The 25,275-nt window shown below is 43.6% G+C and overlaps 1 protein-coding gene and 1 long non-coding RNA gene across 3 annotated transcripts in view; one reads left to right on the forward strand and one right to left on the reverse strand.

Moving 5' to 3' along the window:
- LOC121479744 overlaps positions 1–1,709 on the reverse strand; it is a 30,823-nt gene extending 29,114 nt beyond the window's left edge. The window contains exon 1 of one of the 2 annotated variants that reach the window (XR_005984819.1): positions 1,671–1,709. This is a non-coding gene — a long non-coding RNA (uncharacterized LOC121479744). Of the gene's footprint in view, positions 1–6; positions 97–1,670 lie in introns of those variants that run through there. The other variant, XR_005984818.1, reaches the window with a different exon arrangement.
- PRMT8 (protein arginine methyltransferase 8) overlaps positions 112–25,275 on the forward strand; it is a 92,173-nt gene continuing 67,009 nt past the window's right edge. Inside the window, exon 1 of the mRNA XM_041735534.1 lies at positions 112–609. Within this exon, the coding sequence (XP_041591468.1) occupies positions 535–609 (75 nt within the window). The 5' untranslated portion in view covers positions 112–534. The remainder of the gene's footprint in view (positions 610–25,275) is intronic.

The following is a 25,275-nucleotide window of genomic DNA, read 5'->3' on the forward strand; positions in this document are numbered from 1 at the left end:
ACTCACCCGGCTCAGCCCCTAGGAGAGACGCGCAGGAAGCGTGTTGCTTCGCCCAGCGGATCGGCAGAAGTTGCGAGGAGTTGGTGGCTGCCCCCGGCCGGCCGGACCTGGCCAGCCTCGGGAGAGGAGCCGCCGCCGCGCCGCCGCCGCCGCCGCCGCCGCCGCCGCCGCCGCGGAGCCCTCGGGGCTGCCTCCCTCCAGCTCAGCCCGCAGCGCGGGTGGAGAGGGGCGGGGAGGGGGTCGGGTGCGAGAGAAGCGCCTGAAACTGTGTGAAGGAATCCGGAGCAGATGAGAAGGGAGGAAAATAAAACAAAGTGGAGACTGCAGAAAAGACTCAACCGTAGTTGATTGTATCGGCTGGCGCTCCAGCAGAGGGGCTGGGTTGGGTTTTTTCTCCCCCCCCCCCCCCGTCTTTCTGTCTCTCTGTCTCTCTGTCTCTCTGTCTCTCTCTCTCTCTCTCTCTCTCTCGTTCAAAGCTACACCAGCTCTCTCTTTCTCTACTATCCCTGTATCACCAAACCCTTGCTGGCTCTTATGGGCATGAAACACTCCTCCCGCTGCCTGCTCCTAAGGAGGAAGATGGCGGAGAACGCTGCCGAGAACACCGAGGTAAGGAGGCGCGGGGCCCGGGGCTCGGGGCCACCCCGGCAGCCCCCCCGGACCACCGCGCGCCGCCGCCGCCGCCGCCGCCGCCGCCGCCGCTCAGCACCTAGCGCCAAACTTTCCCGGCTCCATCCCGCTTGCTTCTGCCGGCCGGGTGTGTGCGTGTGTGTGTGTGTGTGTGTGTGTGTGTGTGTGGTGGGGGAAGACGGTGCATGGCTCAGGTCCCCTCCCTCTTGAAAATGCAAAAGAGTCGCGCTCACCCCGGCTCCCTCTCCTGCCACCCGCTGCTCGCTTGTCTCTCCCCAGGTCCCAAACCCTGGGCGGCAGCGCTCCCCGGGCCCCTTCTCTGGGCTGCATTAGGGCTCCACCGTCCCGGCTTTGTGCGAAGCTGGAGTGGGTGATCCCGGGGGCCACGCCGGCTCCCTGCAGCGCCTTGACCGTCTCCAGCCGCTGCCTCCCCTTTACCCTTGAAGCTCCAACAGTCCCCAGCTCCCGGCCCCCGCAGCCCCGCGGAGAGCTCCGGGCCGTTTGGGGGGCCCGAACCGAGCCGGTGATGGGACTTGGGCAGCACCACCAGCCTCGCTCGCCCAGATCCGGGCCGGGGAGCGGTCTGCAGCCCTCAAACGTTTGAGCGGCCTCGGGGGCGCTAAACCCGGGCAGGCAGCCGGAGCCGCGGCCGCCTTCAGGACCAGGGACAGCGCCCGCCGCTGCAGCAGCCGAGCCCGCGCCGGGTGGGGGTCGCGCGCCCAGGGCTGCGGACCCAGGCTGCCCAGGAGTCTGCCGCCACGCGTCCCGCGGCGGACCTGGAGGAGGTCGCTCTAGCTCCGCAAATTGCGCTCTTGCCAGCCCCCCCCCCCCGACCTCCACCTTCGGCAGCCCAATAGCTGCCCTTTCTCTGCTCTCGAATTGGCCCTGAGCCTCCAAGAGCCCTGCTGGGTTTCACGTCTCAAGACTGGAGGCTGTGTTCCCTGGCCTCGTACTGACCCTGCTGTCGTTACTACTGCGCTAGTCCGTTGGCTCTAGGCACCTGTAGTCACGAAGGGGATCAGCGTGGGCAGCCCCCTTACCTTCCCGGAGAAACGGTGCGCCGAGGTGGGGGTGGAGTGGGGTATGTGTGTGAAGATCATCCCTTACTCGGTGGCAGGAAAAAGACAAGAGAGCAAACTCCCGGGCTCTATTAATAGCCGGGTGTCTGGTGGGGCTGCCGTACATTTCACATATGGTTACCCATATGCAGCGTGGGGCGGGGATGGAGGTGTGGCGCGGGGATTGTCCCTCTGTCTTGCTGGAATGCAAAAAGGTACAAGAGACCCTTCTTCATTAAGGTCTTAACTGCAGCTAACCCTTACTCCACAGCACAGGCAGCAAAGCTTTTAAAATCCCCATTATCTGAGAGACTAGAAGCAGCATGCATCTGGCAATTGTGGATTTCGAAAAACAAACACGCTCTGGGGCTTGAAAACAGTAGGGCATTCAGTAGCTAATGCTGTCTCCTTGAGTTAGGGCAAAGCCAGCATGCCTAAGGTCCCCTCACACTTCCTCTTCCCCAGCCCGCAAGGGCGCCCAGCTTCACAGCAGAGAGCTAGCCTTACTAATCCCCTTGCATCTTCCCTCTGATCGCCCACCCGCGGAAGAGGTTGCTAAAAATAGCTCAGAGTCAAGGCTGCACTTCTGTAAAGTGTTGGACCAGTGGGCACGTAGCAGTCCCTGCAGCCAGGTGGCTGGAACGCTGGAAGCAAGAAACAGCTTTCTTCTGCTCTTCCCTCCCCCCTCTCGGTTTCTAAAAAAAAGTTTTCACGGGTCTCTAAGCCCCGCCCCCCCGCAGCGCGGGGCGGGTGCACTGGGTGCAGACCCCCTGGCCAGATTCCACACAGTGCAGTAGTGGCTGCTGAGCTCCCCACCTTGGCCAGGGTTAAAGGCGTCCAGAGCAGGCAGAGAGACGCGCGCCAGGCTATTTTTACTTGCTTCCCCCGCGGCTCCACGCTCCCCCTTCTCAGCAGTCGCACATGCCAGCTCTGCTCAAGGCATCAATGAAAACAGCAGTAGAGGCGGCGGAGCTCCTGGGAGAAAAAAAAAAAAAAAAAAACACGTCGCATGCCTGGCACAAAGGTGTGTGTGTGGGGGGTGCAGACCCAGCTGGGCTTCTTGGAGGGCGGTGAGTCTGGGGGTTCAGTGCTTAGCAATTTCCCTTGAGAAGGAGAGGATTCACACTTGGTCAAACGTGCCCAGTGGAGGCATCCAGGCGCGTGACAATCACTTGGTTTTCCTCCAGGAACTGACTGTTTTGGGAATACACCAGGATTAGAGCAGTACTTCCAAAAGTGGAGGTATTATGGGTTTGCCTGCATTATGGTGGGAGAGAGAGGAAAGGACACCTGTGTGTTTGCGTGTGTGTATGTGTGTCAATGGTGGTAGTGGTCCTTGTTGCTGATTCAACATCTTTATCAGACCCTGACTCTGTACCAGGAATAATTAGGTCCTCCAGACTGAAAGATAAGGGCAACCAGACCTCAGCCCATAGAGGAGATCACAGTCTGATGGACCACAGTGCCCAATAATCCAGATAATTCTATAGCACCTTTTACTTTTGTTGGTGTCATTTGCAAGCACTTTATCTCATTTCCTCTTACGATAATCTTGTGAGGTAAGCAAAGGTTACTATTCATTCCATATCCCCATTTTATAAGTGATGACACTAGAGCTGAGAGGCCAAGCAGTTTCTGAAAGTCCCCTGATGGGCTAGGACAGCCCTGGAACAAGACTGCCACCACTTCTGACTCATTGCCCCTTGCCCTACATTTGCTACTTCTAAAATAATGTTACATGTGAGTAGGAGTGCGTGAGGAGTCAGGAGGGCAGAGATACTTTTGGAGGGAGAGATGCCATGCTGAGGGTAGGCAAGAAGGTCTTTCTTTCTTTCTTTCTTTCTTTCTTTCTTTCTTTCTTTCTTTCTTTCTTTTTTTACAAGATAAATATAGGGAAAGACATTCTCATTGTCAGACAGAAGGAGAAAGTGAAGAATAAAGTTGCTTATATTGTTGAGCAAAGCCTCCCTCAATAAGTGAAGTGCAGAGTTGGGGCAGTGGAAACATCAGCGCACAGGCTTGGTGGGCACAGTATGTCCTGGGTGGCTCTGAGTGCGCTCTTTAACTACTTTGACTTCAGTCCCCGTATGTGTTCATTTGAGCTGGTTCCCCTTATGGTACAGAGTAAGCATAGGATATAAGAAAATACTGTGACAGCCCCTGGCACATGATATACATGAAGCAACGTTAGTTCTATTTACGCTTTATCGGGCTCCTTGATATACTTCTCTTCCTCAGCTAAAGGCATCATCACCTCTGCTCCCTGCATATCATCAGAAACTTTCTGATATGGCCTTCTGAAAGATCTGCAAAGCCTCTAGTTTGACTATTCCATCCTACTGTCCTATTCAGCTCACTATCAGTGCCTGAGGCAGGTCATCTTCGCTTTTGCCCTTTCCACAGCAGTAGCCTCTCAACTGCTGGTCCTCTTCTCTAATCCCGCCTCATTATCACTGCTCAATGGGGTTTCAGAAGCACAAATCTGCTCACGATCACATATCTCTTTAAAAACTTACCATGTTGCCGTACTGCAAACAGGATACAAAATAAAGCCCCGTTTTGCTAGCATAGTATACAAAGTCCTTTCGTACCTGCCCAATGCAATTCACTGTACAGACCACTTCCTGCCTGAATTGTTTTGTGCATACTGGTCCCTCTGCTGGGCTGCTCTTTCTCCTTCTTCTTGGGGAAAAAAGTCTTCCTCAACTTGCAACACTCAACCCAAAGGTCATTTCTTCTGGGCACCCTTCCCAGATCTGCACTTATCCTCCACCCTCATGGGGAGTGAGTACTCATTTTCCTTCTTCTGTGTTCTTAATAAATTTCTCATTTTTCCTATTGGCTTTTTATATGTCCATTTCTTCAGTTAGATAATGAACTTTTTTTTTTCTTTTTGGCATACCCTGTTCCTAACACTGTGCCTGACACACAGTAAATAATAAATGTTGACTGAATTGATTCATGTGATTATGCACAAGCAAGCTTATGAGCCTCCTGGATTTTACTCATGACTTTCTGAAAATTGGGCTTCCTATCTCCCTCCCCTCTGCTATTATGGACCTTTAAAACTCAAAATGAGTAAAGATTCTGGGAATCAAGTTGCTGCAGCAACTCGAAGAACGGGTACATTTTGGTTATTCATGTACCTATTCAGTATTCTGTAATTACTGACTCTTACTATGGGGTGTTCATCTGAATAGCAGATAACTGGATTAATCACAATGCCCAATTACGAACCATGGGGGGAGATAATGGACTTTTCTGAGCTGCTGCTTGCTTTACTGATTCTTGGTGAGAGCCTGATGCATTATTTATGGTGATGACTCCCTGATTGGGGTTTTAGCACCTCAGAGGAAAGCCCTCAGGAGTAAGAAAAGAGTTTTAGCAAAGGAGTCGTTTTGGAGACTTTTTTTTTTTTTTTTAATGTTCTATTGACTTACTGACCCAGGGAGAGAGAATAATTATGGGTTTAGAAAAATCCTACAATGGAACAATGGGGTTAGGGTAGTAGAGAGTACTGCTCTATGAGTTAAGGGGAGCATTGAGCTGACTTCTGACATGGAGTATGTGGCTGTGGCTAATGGATCCCTCTCCTCAGGAAGTTCCATCCAGCTGATGTGTGTGGTCCTATAATATAAAGGTCAGAGAACTGAGGAGGAAGAAGACAGGAGTAGGCAAGACACAGGTCCACTTCTTTGAGGATGGTCTGCATCCATGTCTCCTTCCAAAGACTGTGGGAGCTAACTCACCATATCAGCTCTAGAGCCAGACTGCTCAGCTTAAAATCCAGCTTGGAACTCAGTAGATGTATTGTTAGGTTGAATATAGCTTAACCTCTCTGGGCCTCTTAAAATTGTTGTGATGATTAAGTGAATTAATTCATGCAAAGGGTTTAGAATATGGTGAGTGCTCGCTAAGTGTTTATGATTATTATCCTGCTAGCTTGTAGGAGTCTTGCTGAAAAAGTGCAAACCAGATGAACTCTCCCACTTCCTTGTTTCTCTAGCTGAAATGATCCATAAACCATAATCCACATCGATTTTTCCTCCCTCAGAAAACAATGATTTCAATCCTTAAGTGAGTTCAGAAGAATTAAGAAGATACCCACATTCTCCCCCCACCCTCCCCCACCCCAAGAAATTTGGCTTTTCAGAGAGTCCTAAATTGGCTTTTGGCTGTCAAGGAGGGTGAAATACAACACTCTCATCTCCAATTCAGGAGTGGGTTTCATTTCCTCTTCTTTGCTAACTGCAATGTGAAGTGATTATCACATACCAGTGTGGAACGTGCAAAAATCTATAAAAACAGTACTTACACCTTGGAGTCTACTGTGCCAGCAGGGGAAAAGTGGGCAGCATGACAATATGTGAACTGCCAAGGTAACTGGAAGCTGGATCATGTTGTGTGAAATGCAGGCATTATTGTACCATTGTGAACAGACTTAGTGGAGGCATAGACAGAACACAGGCAAATGGGGATCTCCAAAAGGTCACTTTGTCCAGGCTGCAGCTGCTAAGCACACTTACTTAACCCAGGATATGTAATGGGCTGCTTGGTTTCTCACTGAAAAGCTCTAGAGAAGGTAATTTCCCCAAACTTCTTATGTATCTCAGTAGGAAGTTCTTCTGGAAGTGGAGCTCAATCTCTTCTATGAAATCACCTTTGTTTACATTATTCCAAAAGGAGATAAAAAACTGTCTGGTTGCCTTTGGGATTTTGGACTGTATTAGGGCTGTCTCACCCTCATTACTAGCTTTTTTTTTTTTCAAGGTATTCCAACCTCTGTGTCTCTGATAGTCTGACATTAGCCTTCTTGTATGAATAAGTAGGAAAGGATTGTTTAAGAAGACTTGCCTTTCCTGTGTTATCCAGCCCGTTGGATATTTCACACATCAAATGGCTTTTCCACTTCACTTGTTATCAGAATTCCCTCAAGCATCACAGCTTTCCCCAGATTTGTAATGGGTGACCCATGAGTAAAGAGCTCTTTTAAAAGTGTAATTTTGTAAGAGCAAACAGCTTGATGCGCACATTTTCATAAAGTCTTAGTCTTCGAGCTGGATGGAAACTCAAATCATTTAAGCCAAGAGATGGAAAATCTTGCCTGGTATCACAGAGATCTTCGGTGCTGATGTTGAGACCATGTTTACTTCTAGGTCAATGCTATTTAGACATTGGCATTTAGACATTGGCTTTGATCCTTTAAACATAGCATCTGATTTATTGTTTTTATTTTTTGTGCTAATTTTTTAGTAGGCCCTGTTATAAAATGTTGAAAACCAGAGTTTCTGTACATATAATCTAGGAACATATACTCTGTGTATAATGAGATCATGGTCCTTTCCACGTGACCTTTAAAACGCCTCGGCATACATCACCTTGTTCAATGGATGCCATCATACATTACATATAGGCACACATGCATTATACAATGTATGTCAGACACATATTCATAACACTCTGGGTTACATATTTTCTCCATTTGGTGTCCAAGAAGCCAAAGCATAGGCAGTGTTACTTGCCCAGGATCCCACAAGTACTAAGTGATAGAACTGGGATTCAAACTCTTCTAGCCACCACAACTGGTGCTTTTTCCAGTTTATGAGGCTATGAAGGCACCTTAAGGACTAGACTAGAAACTTAAAATATGAAGAGAAAGAATGGGGAGATTAAGAGGAGAAATGAGGTTTGGTGGATTTGGAAGAAATTGAAAACAAGACATCAGTCCCACCTTCCATTTTCTGGGCTTTCTTTCCCAGCCTCCACCACCACCCTGCCATCCTCATTTTCACAGTCATCAATGCTATGCCCTGTGGGTGGCAGGGACCTGATATGACTTGTGGCTGGGACAATCCTCGTTCCACACCGCCTACTCATGTAAGATATCCTTATGCCTGGAGTCCTCACTGGTTGGACTAGGGGAGAAAGTCTTGTCTAACACACTATGCCTCTTTTGGGGGGTAAAATGAATTGCAAAGACTTCAGAATAGGAAACTTTGGTTTTTAAATGGATCTTTGTGGTTTTATCACCTATGTTTGTTTTCTAGGGCTGTTGTAAGAAAGGACCACAAATTGTCTGGCTTAAAACAGCAGTAATTTATTCTCTCACAGTTCTGAGGGCCAGAAGTCTGAAACCCAGGTGTCAGCAGAGTTGGTTCCTTCTGGAGGTTCTTAGGGCGAATTTGTCTCTCCCTTCTTTCCTAGCTTCTAACAGTTGTCAGCTATGCTCAATATTTCTTAGCTTGTCAACACATTGCTGCGATCTCTGCCTTCACCTTCACATGGCCTTCTCCCCCGTGTGTGTGTGTCTGTCTTTCTTCTTCTTAGAACCACACCAGTCATACTGGATTAGAGCCCACCTGAATCTAGTATGACTTCGTCTTAACTTAATTACATCTGCAAAGAACTTTTTCCAAACAAGTTCATATTCATAGGAGGTTAGAACTTCAGCACATTTTGAGGGAGGGTGACTTGATTCAGCTTGATTCAATCCATGACATCATCTGACACAATGTCCACATATATCAGGTTTGGGTTGAAAATGGCAGATAAATGACTGAATGAATACATAAATAGGCCTCAGAACAATTGCAAAGTTGATGAAGGTAGTCTCTCTCCTCCAAGTCTCTTTGCTCCTGCTTGCTCAGCGGTCCACCTTGCCCACTGGCTTCTCAGTGTCTTGATCGGGACTTCTTTCCTTGTGCAGTAGAAATAATTATAACAAAAGCTGCCATTTTAATGTCCATATTGTGCGTTGGGCACAGTGTTAAGTGCTTTGTAAGCATTGCCTTATTTAATTTACACAAGAAGATTATAATGCAGCGATTTCTATTTCTATTTTGCAGTTGAAGAAGTGGGAACTTGCAGTGGTTGATTATAGAGCTAGAAAGTAGCCAAGGTGGGGTATTCTCAGAATTGGAATGTGCTCTGCTGTTGACTTGGGCCTCCTGTTTTTATCCACATCCCCAACTTTGAGCTTATTCTTATCTTCACCCCACACCAGCTCCCACTTACTGAAAGCTTCAGGGGATTTGGGAAGGAACTGATGCATTTCCATGCATATTCCAGAAAGGGCCTATGGCTAATTGGAGCCTGTCACTCTGTAGCAGCCTCCATGTATTAGATCCCCTCATCCTCCTAGGAGGTTTGCTTTGTCATTGCCAAGGAATTATTTTAGTGAAGCCCATTACTAGCTTATTTGAGGGGCAATTCTGTGAGGGCTGGAGGGATAAGGATTTTCTTGTTATTTTCTAAACAGTTAAACCATGTGGGCTACTGACTTCTGGCCTGAGGCAGTTTTGTGTGAGGTTAAGTGTGTAACCTCTGGGACTGGCATGCCTGGTGTCAGATTTCAGTTTACCAGCCTGCGCAAGTTACTATCATCATCTGTGCCTTGGCTTCATCATCTGTGATATGGTAATAGCACTTTATCCCATTGAGTTATTAGGGGGATTAAAGAAGTTATTTCACATAAAGCACATTTCTGGCACATGGTAAATGCTCAAGAAAGATGAACTGTTATTTTTAATCTGGGTTTATCCAGTGCTGCCACAAAAGGGGGAGCCGATGAATGGAGAGCCTTTACCACTGATGTTACGGAGGTAGTTTCAGCAGAGCTGGAGCAGAGCAGCCAAGGGAGGGTGTCTTTGATTTAGGTCAGTCAATCACTGAATCACCAACTCAGCTGGAGCCGTGAAGACCGTGAAGACCGTGAAAACAAGGAAGGCTCTTTAGCACCCCCTGGTCACTAGCCCCCCCATGTAACGTGCTTATGTCACTGGAGGGCTGGGGTTCTCTGTGACCCACAGGCTGGCCTACCCCCACTCCCAGCTCTTGGAAGAAGATGTCTGGCAACATTTAAAGAATGAGATGGAAACCTCCCTGGGTCCCTACAAATGTGAGAGAAATGAGGGATGGGAGAGTTTTAATCATGCTCTGTGGCAGACCTTCTGAGGGAAGGCCCAAAACCTCAGACTCGGTCTATGCCCTTCATAAGGCTTGCTGCTAGAAAGAGAGCAATCCCTTCTTGGTTTACTGGATTGATTGATTAGTAACTTTCTTCCATGTTCCTACTGAAAGAAACGGAGGCACAAGAGAAGGGAAGAGATAAGACAGAGATATTTTCCAGGCACATGTGGCAAACTGGATGTTTAATGACTGACTTAAACTCCCTGTTCCCTCCCCTCTTTGCCATAAATCTAGCAGAATATATTCACTGCGTGTGAGGCCTGACCTGGGGGAGGTTTAGCCAAGATGCAACCAAGCTAATGCCACTACAGAGGGAAGGGCCATTAGCAAATTCATCAATTAGGGCCCTGTTTGTAGCTCTCTTGTGCCAGGTAATCTCTCCTTAGCTGAAGTAAAGTAGAGTGGTGGCCTTCGAAGGCTGGGCCTGCTGGCAAATGAAAGGCTACAATTCCCATGGACAACCTTAAATTCAAGGACTTCATCTGTCCCTGACAAGCAGTTATGACAGCTGCTCTCCAAGGAGGCTCCATCAGACAGTCCCACAAAAATGATTACAGCCCATCAGACACGTATACAAAATCCTAATTAAAGAATGCTCTCTACTTGTATGCATTTGGTCAGCTCTTTCCTCCAGGTACATGGCAGGATAATGATGAATATTTATTGAATGAATAAAGATAATAAACCTGTATATCACATATATGCCACACCAGCTTTCTTTTTGTTAGAATTTCTTTCTATTCCCCCTTCTCCAGAATTAAAGTTATCCTTCCAGGGTGGTATAGGGGAGCGTTTTGGAGTCAGATTTGAGCTTCAGTCTCACCTTCATCCCTTTGGGATTATAAAATCCACCTTACAGGTTAGCCATGAGGATTAAATTTGATCATGGAATAAGACATAGAAAGGAATCTTGACAAATGTTTTCTTTTTTCCTCCTGTTGTAACTGTTGATTTGCCCAGCTTTTGTTTTGTTTTTAGGGGAAAATCTGTAGTAAAAAGCAGGAACAGTAACTTCTAATGTTCAGTCTGAGTGGATATAAATGACCTAGTCCAGACTGTGGGCTGTGTGGGTGTCTTTATGCGCAGGGATATTTGCATACACCTGTAGGTTCATCATGCAGAAGCACATGCGCAAACACTTACAGACTTGTCCTATGTGGTTTGCAATTAAGTAGTAGGAGATACATAAGGTACAGATTTAATTACTAGCCTGGAGCTTCTGAGCTTGACCCAGGACCTGACAACCCAACATGGGGGAGTGTGCTGTATGTGGGACCCATGCTAGGGTGAGGTCAAGTGTGGGATTCTGAGGGAGAGTCTTATAGAGATAGATCTGTATTGCAGGGTCAAAAAAGTTATGCAGCCCTGACTTGGCTAATGTGCAACATTTATTATGCAATTCGGGTGCTGTGGTTTTCCTTTGGGCTGGGTTCTGAGTCACCTCCTTTTCTAACTACCCACTTTGCCCAGGCCATCTTATCCCTTCTCTTGGCTTCATTACTAGTTTTTATGCTGATGATTCCCAGACTCCAAGCTGCAGCCCAGATCTCTCCTTTGAGCTTGGACCCTCATAGCTGACTGCCCATGGGGCATCCCCACTGAGAGACCTCACAGGCTCCCCTGTGGGATAGCATTTCTTCCTAACAACTGCCTCTCTTCTTGCTGATTCTTATCCTGCTTAGTATTAATCTACCAGTCACAAGCCCTGACTTGCCTATCTCCTTTCTCCACAGTGAGTGATGATTCTATATCCCACAGGTTTGTCTATTTCTTTGTACTGAACTTATCCTCCTCTTTCTGGTCCCACTTTTATAATCCTGGTTCATGGAGTCCCATCTCTTGCCTGGACCTCCTGGACACCACCTACACATCTTCCTTTTCCTTGCTAAGATGTATTTTAAAAGCAGCATGAATCTGGTTATATTTCTCACCTCCTTAAACCCCTTCGGTGACTTTTCCATTATTATTAAGAGAAAGGCCCCCTCCTTACCATTGTTCACAGGGCTTTGCCCCTGAGTGCTTTTCCACCTTCCTTTCCTTCTTTCCTTCCTTCCTTCCTTCCTTCCTTCCTTCCTTCCTTCCTTCCTTCCTTCCTTCCTTCTTTCCTTCCTTCTTTTTTTTTGTAGGATTTTATTTGTTCATGAGAGACACACACAGAGAAGCAGAGACATAGGCAGAGGGAGAAGCAGGCTCCCTGTGGGGACCCTGGTGGGGGGGCTTGATCCCAGGATTCTGGGTTCACACCCTGAGCCAAAGGCAGATGCTCAACCACTGAGCCCACCCAGGCATCCCCTTTCCTTCATTTCTTATAAATCCTTTCTGCCCACTCCAGCTATACTTGACTGTATCCCTCTCTTTATTTTCTGGGTACTTATTACTCATCCTTTAGGTCTCTGCTTAGAAAGCACTGCTTCCTTGAAGCCTCCCCTGATACTACCCACTTATCCAACCTTATCCAAATCTGGCTTCATTCTCCCACACATGTGATCCCATAGTACCTGTGCATCCTCTGTCATGACACACATCACACTGTACTTGCTGATTTCCTTGTCTAGAAGTCTACCATAAATTTTGTGAGAGTAGGGGCTCTGTCTGTGCTGTTGTTCATCATCAAATCCCAGCACCCACCATAGCGGGTTTATTAGAGGTTTAAAACCATTTGTTCAATGAATGAACATTGGTACATGCACCTTTCTGGTATGGAAAATGTTCTACGGATGCTGGTGTTTATATGGTTATCTATCTATTGGTCCCTTCCTAATATGCTGGTCTCAGCCATGTCACGTAGGATCCTACCATAACAAGAAAGTCTCCCGACCCAGAGCTATGCTGTAGTTAATCTGTCCCAGTTAGATATTGACTGCTGTTGGCCAAAGCTTTTCTAGAATTGCAGGAAGAAGGTTTATGGTCATGGCAAACTGAGTGAGAGCAGATTTTTGGATAAACAAGGGTATAAGTTTAATATCCTCCTGAACAGGCAAGGCATAAATTCCAGAAAGGGTGGGGGTCAGAGTTTTGCCTGAGCAAGTGGTAATTCCCCCACACTTTAGCAGTGGCAAGATGCAGCAGAGAGACCATGAAGGCTCCTGAAAAAACCTTGCTTGAGGCAGAGGAATTTAGGGGTTTGGACCAGACAATATATACCCAGCATCACTGGCTAATGAGCAGTGATGAGCAGGAGACCTAATGGGGGATGTGCCCAGATAAGGGAATCTGAATCGCCCAGAGGCTCTGGCTCCTAACCAGAGGCACTCCTAACTGCTGACTCCGGCTCCAGGACCCAGCTGCTCTGGAGAGTGGGCATGACTCCTGCCCCCGGCTTTGCCCAGGCTACTTTATTCAGGGTATATTGGTCCAGCACTGCTATTCACTCCTCTGTTTATAAGGTTAAAAATAAGATGCTCCATATTCCAGGATGTGAAGAAAACCAAACCAATGGCTTGGGCTGCCAGTCCTGCAGGGTCCTCGGATTTTTCCCACAAGGCCATATCTGATGGCTTTTCTTGGAGACTTCACAGAAGCTCTGCCAAGCCTGCACCCACCTCCTTTTCTTTTTCCAGCTCTGCTTCAGCATTAAAGATCCACAGTCGTAGAGCTCTTGAGATCTGTCTCCCCACCTCTGGAGTATATTCCACGTGATCTAGTCAAGACAGTCAGGCTCTGTCCTAAGCACTAAGGAGGAACTGCCTCAACTTGCCTTGGCTATTTGCTCTAGCTCCCTAGGCCCTCAGCTGATACTAGGTAGTGTAGAAAGAGTTGAGAAACCAGGAGGCAGAACCCATGATCCAAACTCTGTTGTCATCTGCCTTCTATGACTCTCAGCTACCGAATGAAAAATGGAACTGATCCTAATCTATCTTACCTGATAGGGGTGCTTCTGAACTAAATGAGACCATGGGAATAAGGCCATTTGGGAAAGGGAGGAGGTATTGTGCAAGACTTAAACTTTGTTGTGATTCATTTGCTATCTCAAGTGCCTCCCAGTGCAGCGTTATGCCAATTTCCCCTTATTGAGTTGTCAGTAGAGTTGGAGACAAGCTCATCGCCATCCTCCACATGGCTTCCCCTTCCAGACATGCCCACGTGTGCTAAATTCGTGCTGTGCAAAATGGGAGATGTTTTCCCCTTCGGTGGCAAATGGCATAGAAAGTGGAGGTTTGGGGAAAAGCAAAAAGATGCTGTCAATCTGGGCTTTGGCTTGGTAAGGAGCAGACCGCTTTTAGGGTCCTAACTTGAACAAAGGGTGTGAGGATAGGCAGCTTGCAGGCAACTAGCTATTTATCTGGGAAGAGAGTGATTTTTCCTCCAGAAACCTCTGCCTTCATCTTTGCTTTCTACCTGCTGGCTCCGTTTCCTCTCTCATTTTCCAGGCTTGGGCTTCTAGGCTTCTAGGAGCAATGGCTCTTTCTTTTTCAGGCAGGAGAGACTGTGAAGAGTTTACCATTCAGGTGGCACGGGGAGACAGCCTCAGTTTCTTGGTTCTGGGCTCTGTGGGCCCAGATGTTGGAGAGAATCCAGTCTCTGGCAGCGACTCCTTTAATACCCACTAGACCAGGCAACTGATGCATAATCTTACTTGGTGTCACAGGTCTAACCTGTTCTGAATGTGTACAGGGCTAAAGGAAAAGAAAGGGAAGATTTGAGCTTCAAATTTCTTAAAGCCATGCTTCTTTGTTGTCCCCAGTATGCAGTGCTAGACTATCATTTCTAAAGTGTTGGACCTGGCTTATCTCCCAGATACAGGCCCAAGCCAGGATGTTGTACTCCTTTGGATATTACCGCTGGTGTCAGAAGCTGAGCTTCATACTGGGGGTCTGGGAAAGAGGTTGGTCCTAGGTTACATTCTCTGACAGGACCTCACCACCAACCTTGGAGATTCCCCCCTTGTTACCCACTGTTATGGACTCATTGCACATGACCAATCCATGACATTAGACACTGTTGGTCATTGAGTTTTTCTTTCTTTCTTTCTTTCTTTCTTTCTTTCTTTCTTTCTTTCTTTCTTCTTTTTTTAAGATTTTATTTGTTTATGAGAGAGACACAGAGAGTTCTAGGCTGCCTTAAATACCATGCATTGCTGTTGGTTTTAGCACTTTATATCTTCTGTATTTTGTTTATACTGGTCAGCCAGAAGCTCAGGTTTCACTCAGGGCTGGTTTCTCAGGGCTGTGTAACTATTTGCTCTGGCGTTGTCTTTCACCGAACTTTTCCTTTTACCAGGCCTCAGATCCCCAGTTGTGAACACAATGGTGATAAATAATGGGAAGACGTGAGCCAAACCTGTTCATAGTTTTTGTTTCATTTGGCCTCATAGAGGCCAGCATTTAAAAATCAAGAGATTTCTGATTAGAAGGTAATATCATGGGACACTGGCCACCTCTTAGAGAAGGTGCCCATCCTCTTCCAGCCATAGTCCCCTTGCTTACCTATGGTGGGTGTCATCACCTAGATTCATGCATTCCACTGGCTCATGTCACCAGCTTCATCCCCTTGGACATGCCTTTTTGATTCTTGGGCTCTTTTGTATTGAATCTAGTCCCTTCTCTTTCTATAGATGGGAATCCAAGGCCAGAAAGGGTAAAGGCTGACTCAAGGGTGCACAGTGAGTTAGTGAAAAGCTAGGACCAGAAATAAGAGCTGTTGGATCTAAGAATGACCCTAAGTGGGAAGGCTTTGAATGGAAAATGTTTTGGGCAGGGGCTGTCACTGCTGGCCCTACAGCTCAGGATCTTGACCTTAGAGCAATACTGCTTTTCCTAAGTCTAGTATTAAAATTTGGGAGGCAGTTTCTACTGACCTTGATACCATGTTGTTCTAATTTCTAACACAATGACCTTGAAATAAGAATTACATATTCTTTCTTCAAAAGATCGGCATGAAGGTCAAGTGAAATGATAGTAAGAGTGTACTTTGCATAGTACCCGGTTAACATGGTAGCTGTAATTTTGTTTGTGGTGGTAAGTGTTGATCAGGATTGCTATATGCTCACCTGTTTTAAGCGAATTCAGAAAAGCAGACCTGGTTTGCATATGGAAGTTAAACCCAAAGGGATCTGAGGCCACATATGGGCCCCATTCATCTGGGAAGGCATTTAGGGAGTGGAAGGGGAAAAGGGACTCAGAAATCCTGCCTACAGTTAACTCTGGCAGCATGGAAGCCCTGACTTCTGTCATTTGCTGACATCAGGGACAGGGGGCGGGGAGTAAGTCACTTAAACTCTGAGCCTTAGTATTCTCTACTGGGCCTTTTGTCTAAATATCCATCCAATTATTCATTTAACTAGTCACTCCTTCTACAAGCATTTACTTAGGATGTACTATGTGCCAGTCCCATGTCATGCACGATGATAAGCCTTGGGGATGCAACCAAGTAAGAAATAGTCCTTGCTTTTGAGGGGTTTATGCTTTAGTAGAGGTGTCAGACAAGATACCAGCCATTATAAGGGTATTGTAAAGACTGAAGGGAGCATCTATAGAAGGATGCTGTTGGTTGACAAAGGACAAGACTTGTAATTTAAAAAAAGATTTCACTATTTGCTAAGAACAGCAATGCAGGAAAAAGAGAGGCAAAGGGATGCCTGCTGAAGGCTGCATGCTTCAATACCTTCTGTTCCTTAATATTTATTAGCACAGCAAAACCATAGACTTTCTTCTATATAGAGATGAAGGTTAAACCTTCCCCTCACTTGTCCTGTGGTTGCGCAGGAGAGGAATTTAATGATACTCACCTGGGGAAGGGACCATGGCACTCATGGAGGGGGAAATTCCATGATTCCCTTTTTTTTTTTTTTTTTTAATTTATTTGAGAGAGAGACAGAGGGACTACGAGTGGGGGTAGGGACAGAGGGAGAGGGAGAAGCAGATGCCCCACTGAATGGGGAGCCCTCCTCAGGGTTCGATCTCAGGCTCCCAAGATCACAGTGTGAGCTGAAGTCAGATGCTTAACTGACTGAGCCACCCAGGTGCCCCAATCCCATGATTCTTAATAAGTTATCTTGGGATCCTCTGATTAGTAATGTTAAAAAGCTGTCCTAAAAGGAGTCTTGTAAAGTATTGAGGACCTATCATTCTGTGGAGATTTATCTTTCCCTGTGGAGATGGCATGTTCTGTGACAAATTTCTTCAGGAGGGAAGGTGGTCAAAGGAGACTTGTTATAGGGAATGATATCTGAGTCTACTTTAAGACTTATTGGAGTTGTCCAGGTGTGGGTTGGGCAGGTTTGTGGCAGTAGACAGGGAGGAGCTGGTGATTCTAGGCAGAGGAATAGCAGGTACCAAGCAAGGCCACAAGGCCTGGGCGCAATGCATCAGGGAACACAGAGAAGGGCAGTAGGACCAGAGAAGCATTTGAGGAGGAACCTGAGGAATAGACAGGGCTCTATTGTGGCAGAGAGTAGAGAACTGTAATGCTTGGTAACAAACGTGGACTCTATATGTGAAGACTCCAAGAGCTCCAGCTTCTGCCTATGCCTCATGAACAAAGTGCTTGCTAACAGCTAACCCAGTTTTCCTGGGCTCTGGAGTGCTCAGCCTCCTTTGAGATAAAGCAGGGCAGAATAAGCCATTCATGTGGAGGAACATCCAAGAGCCAGCACAGAGTGGGGCCAGAGTCAAGCATGGAGGGTGGCAAAATGTGCCCTGGAGACTCACTGGGATAGAGCTGCTTGGTGTGGGATGAAAGTGGGCCTCCAGGGCTGACTTCCAACTGCTCCATCATGGCATTTCAGCTCTTTTTTTTGCATAGCTCCCCCAGACACCCTGTCAAGGGAATCATTCATTCATTTATTTGCTCATTCATTCATGCCTGCATAAATAAATATTTATTTATTTATTGAGCACCCAGTGTCAGGCACAGTTATATAAAGTGGGATTACCGTAGCACCTGATGGTGCCTGCATTTATAGAGCTTTCATTGTATGCAGAAAACAGACATAAACCAATACCCAAATTATTATTAGGTACCAATAAAAGTTCTGAAGAAAAATAAAGTAAGGAAATAGAATGTGATGGAGGTGGGGTGTTTGCAGAAAGGGTAACCTGGAGAAGGTTTTCCACTCTGGAAAAGTGAGATTTGAGTGAAGACCTAAATGAGGTGAATGAGGAAACCATTCAAATACATGGACAAAGCAGCTGGTGCAAAGTTCCTAGGTGGGGGCAAGTTTTGGGTGTACAAGCAGTAGAATGAAGTCCAGGCTGATAGAGACTAAATAGCAGGAGGAGGTTGCAGAGGTTACAGGTCCTTTTAGGTATGAAGGGGATAAAAGCTTAGAACCCAGAACACTGAAGGGATGGATGGCAGTTGGACTCTGGGCCTTCCTACTTCTCCTCCAGCACGTGGCCTTCCTTTGCTTCAAGATACTACCTTTCCCAGGCTCTAGGAACACCCATAGGTATTCCTTGGGCAAATGATCAGTTCGTCTTGTCCTCTTCCTCTTTCCTATCATTATTTCTTTGTTCTGCTTCAACTTTATTAGTAATGAAGGTGACATTTTAAAAAATAATTTTCTTTAAAAAATATTTTATTTATTTATTCATGAGAGACACACGGAGAGGCAGAGACACAAGCAGAGGGAAAAGCAGGCTCCCTATAAGGAGCTTGATGCAAGACTTGATCCTGGACCCCCAGTCTCATGCCTTGAGCCAAAGGCAGACACTCAACTGCTGAGCCACCCAGGCATCCCTGAAGGTGACATTTTGTTCTGCCCTCTCTCAATTTTTTTCTTTTTTTTTAAAAATTGAAGTACAGTTGGCATACAACATAGCAATTCAACAAATCTAGACATCATACTATGCTCACAAGTGTAGTTAGCATATGTCATCATACAACACTCTTACAATACCATTGACTATATTCCTTTTCCTGTACCTTTCATCCTCATGACTTATTCATTCCATCACTAGAAGCCTCTACTTTCCACTCCCCTTCACCCATTTTGTCTATTCCCCCACTTGTCTCCCCTCTGGCAACTGCCAGTTCTCTGTGTTCATGGATCTGTTTCTGGTTTTTTGTTCATTTATTTTTTTTAATCCCACATATAAGTGAAATCACATAGTATTTGTCTTTCTCTATGTGACTTATTTTACACAGCATGATGCCCTCTGGTCCATCCACATTGCCTTCAATGGCAAGATGTCATTCTTTTTTATGGATGAACAATATTCCATTATATATATTTATATATACCATACCACATGATATATATATTCATTCATCTAAGGACGAACACTTGGGTTGCTTCCATACCTTGGCTATTGTAAATAATGCTGCAATAAACATATGGTACATATATCTTTTCAAATTAGTGTTTTTCTTTTCTTTGGGTAAATACCCAGTAGTGGAATTGCTGGATCACTTGATATTTCTATTTTTAAGTTTTTTGAGAAGCCCCCATGCTGTTTTCCACAATACTTGTTCCAATTTACATTCCCACCAACAGTGTGTGAGGGTTCCCTTTACTCCACATTCTCATCAATATTTGTTATTTATTGTTTTTTTTTTTTTTGATACTAACCATTCTGACAGGTGTACGATGGTACCTCATTGTGGTTTTGATTTGCATTTCCCTGATGATTAATGATGTTGAATATCTTTTTATGTGTCTATTTGCCATCTGGATATCTTCTTTAGAAAAATGTCTACTCAGGTCCTCTGCCCATTTTTAAATTGGATTATTTATTTTTTTGTTTTGGTGTTGAGCTGTACAAGTTCTTTATATATTTTCGATATTAACCCCATATTGGCTATGTCATTTGTAAATATATGCTCACATTCAGTTGTTACCTTTTCATTTTGTTGATGGTTTCCTTTACTATGCAAAAGCTTTTTATTTCAGTCTAATCCCAATAGTTTATTTTTTGTTTTTATTTCCTTTGCCTGAGAAGACATATCTAGTAAAATGTTGCGAAGGTTGATATCAAAGATACTATTTACGTTTTCTAGGAGTTTTATAATTTCAGATCTCATATTTAGGTCTTTAACCAATTTTGACTTTATTTTTGTGTATGATGCAAGAAAGTGGTCCAGTTTCTTTTGCATGTAGCTGACCAGTTTTCCCAGCACCATTTCTTGAAGAGATTATCTTGTCCTCATTGTATATTCTTACTTCCTCTGTTGTAGATTAATTGACCATATAAGCATGGGTTTACTTCTGGGCCCTCTGTTCTGCTCCATTGATCTATGTGGTGTTTTGTTTTGTTTTGTGCCAGTACCATACTGTTTTTGATTACTATAGCTTTGTCTTTCCTATCATTATTAAAATGTACTTTCTTCCTCCTTTCAGGAATGAAGAAACTTGATGAGCGAGTTTACACTAAGGTGTCAATTTAGACAAGTAAATGCTTTGTGTGTAATATTAAACCCAGTAGCACATAACATAAAACTTACTATCATAACTATTTTTAAGAATACAGCTCAGTAGTATCAAGTACATTCACATTATTGTGCAACATCACTACCATTCATCTCTGGAACTCTTTCATCTTGCAAAACTGACTCTATATCCATTATACAATAACTCACCATGTCCTCGCCTCTCCAGCCCCTGGCAACCACCATTCTACTGTCCATCTCTATGATTTTGACTACTCTAAGTACTACCCTATATAGGTAGAATCATGCAGTATGTGTCTTTTTGTGACTGTTTTCTCTTATTTATCATAAAGTCCTCAAGTTCATCCATGTTATAGTAGTTGTAAGAATCTCCTTTCTTTTTAAGATGGAATGCTATTCCATTTTATGCATAGATCACATTTTGCTTATCCATTCATTCATTCATGGACACTTGGGTTGCTTCTTCATTTTAGCTTTATGGATAATGGATAATATTCCTCAAATATCTATTCAAGACCCCTCTTTCGTTTTTTTTTTTAACTATGTACCTAGAAGTGGAGTTGCTGGATCATATGGTAATTCTATTTTTAATGTTTTGAGAAAGTGCCATACTCTTTTCCATAGTGGCTGCATCATATAACATTCCCACTAACAATGCACAAGGGTTCCAATTTCTCCACATCCTTGCCAATACTTGTTATTTTCCTTTTCTTTCTTTCTTTCTTTAAAAAAAAATATTAGCCATCCTAATGAATGTGAGGTAGTATCTCGTTATACTTTCAATTTCCATTTCATTAATAATTGGTTCTATTGGGTTTTGCTTCATATATTTTGCATATCTTTTATTAGATCAATATGCATTTGAAATTATGTCCTCTTCATGAATTGATCTTAATCATTATGAAAAAATACCTTTTCCTGATTTTATTGGCTCATATCTATTTTTTCTTATATTAATATAGCTACTTTAGCTTTCCTTTCGTTAGAGTCAACATAGTATGCCATTTTTCATCTTCTTACTTTTTTTATGCTAAAAGTAAGTTTCAAATAGGGTGGCATAGAGCTGTGTTTAAATCTAATATGACAACCTTTGCTTTTTAATTGAGGTGTTTAGACCATTTATATTTAATGTAATTATTGATGCGATTGGTTTCAAACTTAGCATCTTACTATTTGTTTCTATACCACTTATCTGTACTTTGTTACCCTCACCCCCTTTTTTTCAGCATTTGGTTGGGGGGGGTAATACATGAGTATTTTTTGTTATTTCATTTTATACCCTTTCCTGGTTTATTATCTATGACCTTTTGTGCTTTTACAAAGTGGCTGCTTTAGGCTTTGTAGTATATATATTTAATTTATGACAGTCTATCTTTAAGTAAAATTACAGCACCTCAAGTATAAGAATCTTGTAAAAGTATACTTCTGTTTTTCCCCTTCTGGCCTTTGTGCTATTGCTACCATACGTTTTATTTCTATATATGTTATAAATACCACAAGACATTGTTGTTTTTTTATTTAAACAGTGATCTTTTAAAGACATTTAAATAACAAGAAAAAAGGTTTTTTTAATATATATATATATATATATATATATATATATATATACCCATTTTCAGAGCACTTCATTCTTGACATAGATCCAAATTTGTACCTGGTATCATTTTCTGCCAAAGAATGTCCTTTAATATTTCTTATAGGGCCTGGAGATGATGAAATCTTTCAGTCTTTGTAAGACTCAAAAAGTCTTTATGTTGCCTTTATTTGTTTATTTTTTAAGATTTTATTTATTTATTTGAGAGAGAAAGTGAGTGAGAGAGAGAAAGCACAAGCAGGGGGGAAGGAGAGGGAGAAGCAAACTCCCTACTGAGCAGGGAGCCCAATGCGAGGCTCAGCCTCAGGACTCTGAGACCATGACCTGAGCCAAAGGTAGACACTTAACTGACTGAGCCACCCAGGTGCCCCATATGTTGCCTTTATTTTTAAATATAAAGATTATTCACCATGACCAAGTAGGATTTATCCCTGGGACGCAAGGCTGGTTCAACACTCCTAAAACAATCAATGTGATTCATCATATCAGCAAGAGAAAAAACAAGAACCATACGATCCTCTCAATAGATGCAGAGAAAGCATTTGACAAAATACAGCATCCATTCCTGATCAAAACTCTTCAGATTGTAGGGATAGAGAGAGAGGGAACATTCCTCAACATCTTAAAAGCCATCTACGAAAAGCCCACAGCAAATATCATTCTCAATAGGGAAGCACTGGGAGCCATTCCCCTAAGATCAGGAACTAGAGAGGGATGTCCACTCTCTCCACTGCTATTCAACATAGTACTAGAAGTCCTAGCCTCAGCAGACAACAAAAAGAAATTAAAGGCATTCAAATTGGCAAAGAAGAAGTCAAACTCTCCCTCTTCGCCAATGACATGATACTCTACATAGAAAACCCAAAAGCCTCCACCCCAAGATTGCTAGAACTCATACAGCAATTTGGCAGTGTGGCAGGATACAAAATCAATGCCCAGAAGTCAGTGGCATTTCTATACACTAACAATGAGACTGAAGAAAGAGAAATTAAGAAGTCAATCCCATTTACAATTGCACTCAAAAGCATAAGATACCTAAGAATAAACCTAACCAAAGTGGTAAAGGATCTATACCCTAAAAACTACAGAACACTTCTGAAAGAAATTGAGGAAGACACAAAGAGATGGAAAAATATTCCATGCTCATGGATTGGAAGAATTAATATTGTGAAAAGACAACCTACAGAATGGGAGAAGATATTTGCAAATGGCGTATCAGATAAAGGGCTAGTTTCCAAAATCTATAAAGAACTTATTAAACTCAACAGCAAAGAAACAAACAATCCAATCATGAAATGGGCAAAAGACATGAACAGAAATCTCACAGAGGAAGACATACCTATGGCCAACAAGCACTTGAGGAAAATGCTCCGCATCACTTGCCATCAGGGAAATACAGATCAAAACCACAATGAGATACCACCTCACACCAGTGAGAATGGGGAAAATTAACAAGGAAGGAAACAACAAATGTTGGAAAGGATGTGGAGAAAGGGGAACCCTCTTGCACTGTTGGTGGGAATGTGAACTGGTGCGGCCACTCTGAAAAACTGTGTGGAGGTTCCTCAAAGAGTTAAAAATAGACCTGCCCTACGACCCAGCAATTGCACTGCTGGGGATTTACCCCACAGATACAGATGTAGTGAAATGCCGGGACACCTGCACCCCGATGTTTATAGCAGCAATGTCCACAATAGCCAAACTGTGGAAGGAGCCTCGGTGTCCATCGAAAGATGTGGTTTATGTATACAATGGAATATTACTCAGCCCACCATTTGCTTTGACGTGGCTGGAACTGAAGGGTATTATGCTGAGTGAAATAAGTCAATCGGAGAAGGACAAACATTTTATGGTCTCATTCGTTTGGGGAATATAAAAAATAGTGAAAGGGAATAAAGAGGAAAGGTGAAAAAATGAGTGGGAAATATCAGAAAGAGAGACAGAACATGAGAGACTCCTAACTCAGGGAAACGAACTAGGGGTGGTGGAAGGGGAGGTGGGTGGGAGGGGGCAGGGGTGACTGGGTGATGGGCACTGAAGGGGGCACTTGATGGCATGAGCACGGGGTGTTATTCTATACGCTGGCAAATTGAACACCAATAAAAAATAAATTTATTTTAAAAAATAAATGAATATATTTCACTGGGTATAGAATTATAAGTTGAGAGTTTTTCTTTTTTCTTTTCAGTACTTTAAAGATATTGCTGTCCTGTCTTCTAGGCTGTGTTGTTACTTATAAGTTGGCTGTCATTATTTTGTTTGTTCTGTATATAGCATCTCTTTTCCTCCTTCTTGGCTGCTTTTAAGATTTTCTACTTATCAGTGTTTCTAAGCAGTTTGATTATGATGTAATTTGGTATAGTTTTTTCTGCCTCGTATTTCTTTTCCTCAGGGTTTGTTGAGTTTTTGGATCTGCAAATCTATGGTTTTATTATTTGGAATTTTTCAGCCATCATTCCAATATTTCTTTTAACTATTTTTCTGTTTCCCCTTTCATTGGGTACTACAATCACATGTGAACTAGGACACCTGAAGTTGTCCCACAGCTCACTGATGCTCTGTTTGACTTCTTTTATTATTCAATTAACATTAAGTGTTATATTAGTTACAGGTGTACCATGTAATGGTTCAACAATTTCACATATTTCTCAGTGCTCATCAGGAGAGGTCTACTCACTGTCCCCATCACCTCTTTCACCAATCCTCCCCTTTGGTAACTATCAGTTTGTTCTCTGTAGTTAAGAGTCTGGTTTTGTTGTTGTTATCTTTTTCCTCTTGCTCATTTATTTTGTGTCTTAAATTCCACATATGAGTGAAATCATATGGTATTTGTCTTTCTCTGACTTATTCCACTTAGCATAATACTCTCTATATATTCATACATATTGTTGAAAATGGCAAAATTTCATTCTGTTTAAGTACTTTTCAGTCTTTTTTTTTCTCTTTGTGTTTTATTTTGGATAGTTTTTATTGCCTTATGTCAGATTCACCAATACATTATTCTCTAACGTCTAATCTACTATTAACCTAATCCAGTATATTTTTATCACATAATTTTTATGTCTAGAAGTTCAACTTGGGTCATTTCTCTATCTTTCATGTCTCTACTTATCAGGTTTAATTTTTCATCTAGTTTCTTGGACATATGAAATAATTACAATAACAATTTTAATGACCTTGTGCACCAATTCTGTCATCTATGTCCTCTCTGGGTTGATTTCATGTGATTGGCTTTTTTTCTCATTATAGATAGTATCTTCTCACTTCTTTGGTAAGTCTGATAATTTTTGACTGAATGGCAAACATTGTGTAATCCAGACCTTGGGATATTGTTGGGTACTGGATATTTTTCTGATATATTGTATTTCTAGGCTTTGTTCTGGGATGCAGTTAAATGATTTGAACAGCTTAACCCCTTCAGGTCTTGCTTTTAAGCTTTTTTTGATGGATTAAAGCAGTCTTTAGTCTAGGGCTAATTTCCACCACTAAGGGAAAAACAATCTTTTGTGCATATTCATGAATTATGGTTTTCCACTCTGGCCTAGGGGGACAAAAAGTGTTCCTGTCCCTGTGTGAGAACCGTAAATCAGTCCCTCTGTCTTCTCTGTAGTCCTTTTCCTGGCATCACATAGGTTCTTCACATGTACGGGTTGATGCATGTCAGCTGAAGGCTTGAAGGGGATTCTCTTCAGGTCT

This window comes from Vulpes lagopus, chromosome 21 (assembly GCF_018345385.1).
Source record: "Vulpes lagopus strain Blue_001 chromosome 21, ASM1834538v1, whole genome shotgun sequence".
Lineage (NCBI taxonomy): Eukaryota > Metazoa > Chordata > Mammalia > Carnivora > Canidae > Vulpes > Vulpes lagopus.